General features: G+C 39.1%; 1 protein-coding gene across 3 annotated transcripts in view; it reads right to left on the bottom strand.

Annotated features, from left to right (window-relative positions):
* Positions 1 to 6,745: 6,745 nt before the first annotated feature.
* The window catches only part of MCCC2 (methylcrotonyl-CoA carboxylase subunit 2), a 33,749-nt gene continuing 30,052 nt past the window's right edge, over positions 6,746 to 10,442 (bottom strand). For 2 of the 3 annotated variants that reach the window (XM_058168916.1, XM_058168913.1), the window contains one exon: positions 6,746 to 7,364. In XM_058168916.1, the coding sequence (XP_058024899.1) occupies positions 7,275 to 7,364 (90 nt within the window). In that variant the 3' untranslated portion in view covers positions 6,746 to 7,274. The remainder of the gene's footprint in view (positions 7,365 to 10,442) is intronic. The other variant, XM_058168914.1, reaches the window with a different exon arrangement.

The following is a 10,442-nucleotide window of genomic DNA, read 5'->3' as shown; positions in this document are numbered from 1 at the left end:
AACCCATCTGGGCCCGGTGCTTTCCCATTTTTTTGTTTTTTCAGTGCTTCAGTCAGTTCCATCATTGTTATATTTCCTTCCAACATCATTTCCATGTCTCTGGAAATACGGGGTAAATTTGCTTTCTGTAAATATTATTTCACATTCAAGAACAACAAAGAATCTTGAGGCATCTTAAAGTCTAACAGATTTAACAGCTGTAAAAAGGAAAAAAAAGAGAGGTGAGAGACCAAATTACCTATAGATAAGTGTGATGCAGACACTTATGTACTGCAGAGCTGATTAGCATACATAGTGTGATTAGAAGATTTGGATCAGTGATAAATTGCATCACTGTAAATCTCCTAGCTCAGCTATTTCATTATAAAATTGGTCTTTCAATGGTCTTGCTCTCAATGGTTGAGATTACTACAAAGTGAGAGTCCTGAGGAATTAAAATATTTTCCTACTAGATTTTGGACAGTGTGGTTTCTGATATTAGATTTGTGACTATTTATTCCTTTGATTAGAAATTGACCAGTTTGTCCAGTGTTTAGTGCATGGTTGTCAATAGAAGAGAGCATATACTACAAATATCTACCCTCCCAGCCTTCTGCAAAGCTTTGAGGACTTGACTTTCAAATGCTGGGATAAGCCCATTGGAAGCGTGGCTTGGTGCCAGGTGTTTGTTTTTATGTGTTCAGTTTTTATAATTTTAATATGGTTTTTGTGTTGTTTTAATTTCTGATTGGGAGAGATACAAACTTTGTTATAAGATGGGTGACTATATAAGTGAATAGTGGCAACAGTCTTAATAGTCTTTTTTTATTAATGGTTAGATAGTCGTAAAGGATATTGCTGATCAAATGTTATCAGTTGTGTCTCTTTACTCCCAGCTCAGAAGTCTGAAGACACTCTTTGTTTCTTCTTTCTTCAACTTCTTGTATCAGCTGAAATAATCTAGTGCTTGGATGATATTCATATTGGACAAGATCCTTGATCTAAATCAGTTACCTTCCAGATGTAGAATACTGGATTTCAGCTTCCATACTTTTTTATACGATATTATAACCATTAGTGTCTATAGAGATTCTCAATCATCCAGGTCATGGTTGTCCCAAAGGTGCTTTTCAAAAGGCAACTGGAGTTTCTTAGTTTTTTTTCCTTGAAAACATTTTACTTCTCATCCAAAAAGCTTCTTTAGTTCTGGCACCATTAGCATCACCATAAGCCACCTATTGTACATCTGGAAGGCACTTAATTGGGGGAAGCTGTTCTAAAAGTTAAACTGTATTTTTTGGAGTATGACACACCATTTTACCCCCCAAAAGAGGGTGACAATCTGGGTGCATCTTATAGTCCAAATGTAGCCCTGCCCAGCCTCTAAAATGGAGGTTGCAGAGGCTTTTTTTCAGCCTCTGAAACCTCTGTTTGAGAGACTGAAAAAAGCCTTTGAAACTTCCATTTGAGAGGCTGAAAAAAAGCAAGGTGCAGAGCTCACAGGCAACAAACGTGTTCCTAAAGTTCACCTCTGGGAACAGCTGATTGGGGGTATTCTGGGAGGCTGATCCACCTGCCAATCAGCTTTTTTCTTTTTTTCCTTGAAAACATTTTACTTCTCATCCCAAAAGCTTTTTTATTTCTGGCACCATTAGCATCACCATAAGCCACCTATGGTACATCTGGAAGGCACTTAATTGGGGGAAGCTGTTCTAAAAGTTATACTGTATTTTTCAGAGTATGACACACCATTTTACCCCCCAAAAGAGGGTGACAATCTGGGTGCATCTTATAGTCCAAATGTAGCCCTGCCCAGCCTCTAAAATGGAGGTTGCAGAGGCTTTTTTCCAGCCTCTGAAACCTCTGTTTGAGAGGCTGAAAAAAGCCTTTGAAACTTCCATTTGAGAGGCTGAAAAAAAGCAAGGTGCAGAGCTCACAGCCAACAAACGTGTTCCTAAAGTTCACCTCTGGGAACAGCTGATTGGGGGTATTCTGGGAGGCTGATCCACCTGCCAATCAGCTTTTTTCTTTTTTTTCCTCCCCAAAAGCTAAGGTGCGTCTTATAGTCTGAAAAATACAGTATCTAAAAGTCCCAGATATTTTGTTCATACAGCTTTTATCTCCTAATAGTTTTTAATACTTTGAAATCATATTAAAGTAGTATGAATTGAAAGCACCATTTTGCTCTTCTGCCACTAACTAGAAAATATACTGTGAGACTTTTGCTTAATACCCTGAAAACTACATTAGGTTTCCCATCATTTCCTATCTTGTGTCCCATATTATTTAACAGCTACATGCTGTTACAAATCATTCTTAGGTTTACTGATGTCTCCAGGGTCTCCAGGTTCCAAGAAGATTGGATGTTATAAAATGATATGAAACTAAATGCAGGCAAGGATTTGGGACAAAGACTTATTTGAATGGGATTGCCTACCCTGTTAGGAACAGATTTACAGTCTAGGGGCTTCTCTACGATGTGCAGTAGCCACACAAAACTGGTGGCATGAAAAGCCTTTTATCTGCTTCAACTAATAAATCATGTGCCTCCCTACTTGGAGGAGTGAGATTTAGCTTCAGTGATTAATGTACTGATATCCTCAAGATTAGATTATTCTAATTTATGTGTTCCAGGTGAAGCAGTCTAGACATTGCAGATGGCTCCGCGTACAGCTACACAACTGGTTGTTGATTATCTTACATAGTTAGGTGCTCACAAAGGCATAGAAAGCCTTACAAGGTTTTAAGCCAAGCTACTCACGTGACTATTTACTCCCACATACATACTCTCATATAGACCGCTCTTAATTGTGGGCACTTTCTGTGGATCCTAAATAGATGTGCTTAACTTCCATTGCTAAGTCTGCTTTTTTAATGGCACGGCACAATGGTGAAATCCAGCAGGTTCTGACAGGTCCTGGAGAACTGATAGTGGAAATTTTGAGTAGTTCAGAGAATTGGCAAATGCCACCTCTGGCTGGCTCCAGAGTGGGGTGGGAATGGAGATTTTGCAATATCCTTCCCCCAGGACTGGGGAGGCAATGGGGATTTTACAGTATCCTTCCCCTGGAGTGGGGAGGGAATGGGGATTTTGCAGTATCCGTCCCCTGCCATGCCCACCAAGCCACGCCCACCAAACCACACCATGCCCACCAAGCCACGCCCACAGAACCGGTAGTAAAAAAAAATGGATTTCACCACTGGCACGGCACCTATTGAAAAACATATTGCATCGGAAACAAGCCCTGTAATATTACAATTTAGGAATAGACTAAAAACTAGTTGTATGCAAAATTCAATAGTCTGGGGATAAAATATTCTTGAACATTCCAGAAACATGTTCATATAGCAGTTCTCATTTTCCAGAAATTAATCTTTCAGAGTAGGAAGTGGTTCTGAACTGCAAAGATTGAGCTTGTTTAGCTGTCTTGCAAAAAATGGTCAGGCTGTTTTTTCAGAGGTTTTTCCAATGGACATAAAAGGACCACTGTATAACCCACTGTCTTTTTACCCCTTGGCAAATTAGGATGCAGAGTTGGAGAAGTTGCCCATTATTTTTTATTTCAGATTGCTGTCCTCCCTGAAGAAATGATGGAAATATCCTCAGGTTGAAGAATTCCATTGGAGTTTATTTTTTCTCTGCACTCAGAAGACGAAGCATCAAATTTTAGACCATGTTTGAAGAGAGATGCCAGCATCAGTTTTAATCCATTTATCTGAAACAATACTGTTCATCATAGGTGTTGAAATTTATTGAGGGATCCTTTTCACTTATGGAGATCTACAACTTGAAGGAGATCAAAACTTATTTCTTAATGAGAAGAATACCTATATTCAGCCCTATATTCAGGTGGCACAAGCAGCACCATCTCAATCAAGACAGCGTGATAACGTGTAGAACAAGGAGCTAGCAATCAAATTCAATGTTACACAAGTTAAGTAGCTAGAACACAAGTACTAACACAAATTTGTAACCATAACCATTGTGGAGAAAGCTAGGTTAATAAAGGGAAAAATATTAAATAAGCAGTTTAGGCAGACAATAGTAAGTATCCTTGAAGAAATCTCTGGAAATAAATTCTATTAACTTTAAGAGTTGGCATGACTACCTTAGTCCTAAGCTGGCTGGAACTGGTCCATATCAGCAGATAAAGAGAGAATGTCTACACAAAATGCAAGAAAAGAGAGAATGTCTATACAGAATGCAAGAAAAGCAATATATATATTCTCCTCTTATTTCCACCTAAATGCCTTTTTGTTTTCTGAAGAAGTTCCTGATAATCATTTTCTTTTTTTTTTATAAAGCTGCATCTTGTTAACTCTTTCTAACTCAGAATAACAGAGTTGGAAGGGACTTCAGAGGTCTTCTACTCCAACCCCCTGCACAGGCAGCGTTGTTTGCATGCTCCTCAACATGTGCAGAGAAAGGATGAGTGTCAAAGAGCCTCAGGAAACCAACATTCAAAGTAAGTTTAAAAACCTTCCCCTCAATAGTGTTCAAGGTACATTTTAGGTATCTTTATTGTGACTGATTTCTTTTTAATATTCTGCAGGATGTTTCTAGTTAAGTCAAAATTGCACATGTATGCTTTGCAAACTAACTTGATTTGAACTACCAAGCAATACCCTAATCAAGGAACTACCAAGGAGAAAACCTCACTTCTACCCCGACACTGGAGGGGCAAGCTAATATATATAAACAGAGAGCAAACCTTCACTTACTACAACTCATATTAGCTAGTCAGGGAGTAGAAGCAAGAATGCATGGGACAAAAATCAAAACAAGAGAGCCAGTTTGGCCTGGTGATTAAGGCACCAGGCTAGAAAGCAGGAGACTGTGAGTTCAAGTTTCATCTTAGAGGGAATGTCACCTGGAGACTTTCCACTGTCTCTCAGCTCCACTCACTTCACATGGTTGTTATTGTGGGGAAAATAGGAGGAGGAAGATGTGTTGGATATGTTTTCTGCCTTCGGTTGTTTGTAAAAACAATAAAGTTGAAATATAAATAAATACATAAAATCGTCCTCCCCCATTCCCTCTCTCTTCCAAGCACTGACTATGAAAAGAGGACAAATAATTCTTAGTAGCAGCCTGAACTTATCTCCTGCAAGGAGCCATTAAATTAGAACAAGGACTCCGGTGGCCCATTCCTCATGCCCCACATGATTATTTATCACAAGCTCTGTCTATACTTCACCACAGATGAGGACTGAAGCCAAGAAATTAAAAAACACTTGCTCCTGGGGAGGAAAGCTATGGAAAATCTAGACAGCATACTAAAAAGCAGAGACATCACCCTGCCAACAAAAGTGCGTATAGTCAAGGCTATGGTTTTCCCAGTTGCAATGTATGGCTGTGAAAGTTGGACCATAAGAAAGGCTGAGCGCCAAAGAATTGAGGCCTTTGAACTATGGTGCTGGAGAAGACTTCTGCAAGTCCCTTGGACTGCAAGCCGATCAAACTGGTTAGTTCTAGAGGAGATCAACCCCGACTGCTCTTTAGAAGGCCAGATCCTGAAGATGAAACTCAAATACTTTGGCCACCTAATGAGAAACAAGGACTCACTGGAGAAGAGCCTAATGCTGGGAAAGATTGAGGGCAAAAGAAGAATGGGACGACAGAGAATGAGGTGGCTGGATGGAATCACTGAAGCAGTAGGTGTGAGCTTAAATGGACTCCAGAGGATGGTAGAGGACAGGAAGGCCTGGAGGAATATTGTCCATGGGGTCACAATGGGTTGGGCATGACTTCACAACTAACAACAACAACTACAACTGTCTATACTTACTGTTCTTGGAAATAAATCCCACTAAACTTAATAATAATGGCATCTGAGTAAATATGATTGCACCATTAGTAAATACAACTATTTAGAGATGTTATTTGTTAAAAAAAATGATCACAGTCAGTATAGAAGTATGAAAAGTTTGATGGTGCAGATGATTCCTTTGGTTATCTCTAAGCCTATTAAAATATTTGAGACATTACTTTTGAAAGCTCCAGATAGACAAACAACTGTCACTTCTCAGGTATGCTGAAGAGAAAAATATAAACTATTTTCAATCCACCAGGAGAGGAGTGAATAATATCTTAAAATAGAAAGAAGTGTTTCTATCTGGCAAAAGAAAATGACAGTCTAATGCTCTGAAGTGTGAAACTGAGAACACAATGAAAATTATATTTTTATGTCTTATTTCCTTTGAGTTTAGATTATTATAGTATATAGCAAAACATTTTTTGAACATTCAACTTGTTTGTGCTGTAATACAACTGATAACTTATCTGACAATGAGCCCTACCATTTTCAGCCAGCTAATAAATATGTGTAGGATTTCAATGCATTGTTTAATGTGTACCTAAAGAACTTTACTTCTAAAACTAAGAATCTTTGGACACTTGATAATCCTTTGTTCTCCATTTAATGCCTTGTGGACCAGGAAATGGAAAATGGAAGAAGTGCAGTCATTGAAAAGTTAATCAATTGTCACAAAAGAGCAAATTGACACCATTACTCATGTGATGGGGACCTTTACCCATGGCGTCTGCCAAATATCTGCAACAGGCGCATAATAAATCTGTTCCTATAATTATACAGGATGAATATGCTGCATGTGTTCTGGTCACTGCATTATAGGATCAGAAAGGATCATTTAGGCCACTGAGTCCTATCCTTTGGACACTGCAGGAATCCAATTAAAAGCATCAGTTAACCTCTGTTGAATATGCACAATAGTTAAGAACAGCTTGCCTCCAGAAGTTGCGAATGCTCCAACAATGGAAGTTTTTAAGAAGATGTTGGATAACCGTTTGACTGAAGTGGTGTAGGGTTTTCTGCCTAAGCAGGGGCTTGGACTAGAAGACCTCCAAGGTCCCTTCCAACTCGGTTATTCTATTCTATTCTATTCTATTCTATTCTATTCTATTCTATTCTATTCTATTCTATTCTATTCTATTCTATTCTATTCTATTCTATTCTATTCTATTCTATTCTATTCTATTCTATTCTTCTGAGCTTCTTGCCCTGTCATGCTATCTCTTATCTGACTGTTCCCTTGGCAGCACCTTTTTGCCCTGTCCCACAAGGTTTTCCTCACATTCCATTACATTTAGTTACAAGATCAATCTTAACCAAAGTTTCACTAATGGACAGGAGAAATATTATCTCTTCAGCTTTTCCAACATTCAGAAGGCTTAGGCCAGCCAGCTGGCTGTCTAGCTTCCTTTTCCAGCCACTCTTTAAAAATATTTTTAAGCTGTTACACATATAAAGTCAAGCTGTCACCCTCATCTGTACTTACCGTGCACTAGAATAATAAGGGTTTCCTTCTTCTTCAAACCTCTGAATTATTGGCTCTTTCAGAGCTTTTTCTTCCTCTTCAGAAAACTACAAAAGATAATTAACAGGAATAGAAACTCTGGCAATTTTCATCAGCAAGAGCACTGGACATTCTGTTCTAAGAGATAATATGCATTAAATGTCTAATCAATAATGCTGGGTACATTTGGACTTCTGTTTAGTTCAGTGGGGTTTCCTATTAAATGCACTCCAAACTGCAGTAATGTTAGTGGCATTTCTCTTACAGGAATCAGTATCAGAGTTTAAAAAAATAGTTTCTTAAACTATGTAAATGATAACGATTTTTAGAAATGCAACGTTCTGAAAAATTATTTTTCTTGCTACTCTTGGTTATAAAAAATTCTCTTTGGTTAGATTCCCCATGAGAGTAACATTAATTTCAACAGTTTGCTTATAGTGCTAGGTTTATAAAACACAAATAGAACAATTTGATAGCAGGTCGCTAATTGAATAGCTTAGACTCCTTTGTATTCCTAATAGAATAGAATAGAATAGAATAGAATAGAATAGAATAGAATAGAATTTTATTGGCCAAGTGTGATTGGACACACAAGGAATTTGTCTTGGTGCATATGCTCTCAGTGTTACATAAAAGAAAAGATACGTTCATCAAGGTACAACATTTACAACACAATTGATGATCAATATATCAATATAAATCATAAGGATTGCCAGCAACAAGTTATAGTCATACAGTCATAAGTGGAAAGAGATTGGTGATGGGAACTATGAAACGATTAATAGTAGTGCAGATTCAGTAAATAGTCTGACAGTGTTGAGGGAATTATTTGTTTAGCAGAGTGATGGCCTTCGGGAAAAAACTGTTCTTGTGTCTAGTTGTTCTGGTGTGCAGTGCTCTATAGCGTCGTTTTGAGGGTAGGAGTTGAAACAGTTTATGTCCAGGATGCGAGGGATCTGCAAATATTTTCACAGCCCTCTTCTTGATTCATGCAGTATACAGGTCCTCAATGGAAGGCAAGTTGGTAGCAATTATTTTTTCTGCAGTTCTAATTATCCTCTGAAGTCTGTGTTTTTCTTGTTGGGTTGCAGAACCGAACCAGACAGTTATAGAGGTGCAAATGACAGACTCAATAATTCCTCTGTAGAATTGGATCAGCAGCTCCTTGGGCAGTTTGAGCTTACTGAGTTGGCGCAGAAAGAACATTCTTTGTTGTCCTTTTTTAATGATGTTTTTGATGTTAGCTGTCCATTTGAGATCTTGCGATATGATAGAACCCAGAAATTTGAAGGTTTCTACTGTTGATACTGTGTTGTCAAGTATTGTGAGAGGTGGAAGTATGGAAGGGTTTTTCCTAAAGTCTACCACCATTTCTACGGTTTTGAGTGTGTTCAGTTCCAGATTGTTTTGGTTGCACCACAAGGCTAGTCGTTCGACCTCTCGTCTATATGCGGATTCGTCATTGTCTCGAATGAGACCAATCACTGTTGTGTCATCTGCGAACTTCAGTAGCTTAACAAATGGATCATTGGAGATGCAGTCATTGGTATACAGAGAGAAGAGAAGTGGGGAGAGCACACAGCCTTGGGGGCCCCTGTGCTAATTGTACAGGTATTTGATGTGATCTTGCTTAGCTTCACCTGCTGCTTCCTGTTTGTTAGGAAGCTTGTGATCCACTTACAAGTCTGTTCCGGTACCTGTAGCTGGTTTAGCTTAGTTAGAAGAATGTCTGGAATGATGGTATTGAATGCTGAACTGAAGTCTACAAAAAGAACCCTTGCATAGGTCTTTGGAGACTCAAGATGTTGTAGGATGTAGTGCAGAGCCATATTAACAGCATCATCTGTTGATCTATTTGCTCGGTATGCAAATTGCAAGGGGTCTAAGAGCGGATTCGTGATGGTTTTCAGGTAGGAAAGCACTAGCCTTTCAAAGGTTTTCATGACTACAGATGTTAGAGCAACTGGTCTGTAGTCATTCAGTTCCTTGATGGTGGGCTTCTTCGGCACTGGGATGATGGTAGAGCGTTTGAAGCAAGAAGGAACATAGCACATCTCTAGTGATTTATTGAAAATATGGGTGAAGATGGGGCCAATTGGTCAGCACAGACTTTTAAGCAAGAAGGAGTTATCTTGTCTGGGCCTGGAGCTTTTCCTGGCTTTTGTCTGTGAAATAGGTCCTGCACTTCCTTTTCTGTGATCACTAGGGGTTGTGAACCCAATGAAATGGGGTCAGTTGTAGGAGGCTTGGCTGTTGTTGGTGTGTCTGAGATGAGGGTTGTGGAGATAGGTGGCTGTAGTTTCCTTTCAAACCTGCAGTAAAACTCATTCAGGTCATCTGCCAGTTGTTGATTACCTTCAGCCTGGGAAGGAGGTTTGCCATAGCCGGTGATATTTTTAAGAGTTTTCCACATGTTTGCTGGTTCATTTGCTGAAAATTGATTCTTTAGCTTTTCAGAGTAGCTTCTTTTTGCTGCTCTTATCCTCCTTGTTAGTGCATTTCTGGCCTGATTGTACAGCATTTTATCACCTTTTCTGTAGGCTTCCTCTTTGGAATGTCGTAGCTGCTTAAGTTTAGGTGTAAACCAAGGTTTGTTATTACTGTGTATTCGCAAGTTCCTTGTAGGTACACATAGGTCTTCACAGAAGCTGACATATGATGTTACAGTATCTGTGAGTTCATCCAGGTCTGCAGAGGTATCTTTAAAAATATTCCAATCAGTGCAGTCAAAACATGCCTGTAGCTTTAATTCTGATTCCTCCGTCCAGGTTTTCACTGATTTAATTATTGGTTTTATGGCTTTAAGTCTTTGCCTGTAAGCAGGTACAAGGTGAATCATGCAATGATCAGAGTGTCCTACAGCTGCACGTGGTAAAGACCGATAGGCATCTTTTAGTGTTGTGTAGCAGTGGTCTAGAGTATTCTTGCCTCTGGTGGGACAATTGACATGCTGAAAGTATTTTGGTAGTTCTTTCCTTAAGTTTGCCTTGTTTAGATCTCCCAAAACAATGGCCAGTGAATCAGGGTGTTTGGCTTCAGCCTCCATGATTTGGTCAGCTAGAGTTCGTAATGCCTCGTTTACACAGGCTTGTGGTGGGACATAAACAGCAATTAGAAGAAATGAGGAAAATTCACGAGGCGAATAG

Source organism: Ahaetulla prasina, chromosome 2, assembly GCF_028640845.1.
Source record: "Ahaetulla prasina isolate Xishuangbanna chromosome 2, ASM2864084v1, whole genome shotgun sequence".
Classification (NCBI taxonomy): Eukaryota; Metazoa; Chordata; class Lepidosauria; order Squamata; family Colubridae; genus Ahaetulla; species Ahaetulla prasina.
This window is presented reverse-complemented; position numbering and strand designations above follow the sequence as displayed.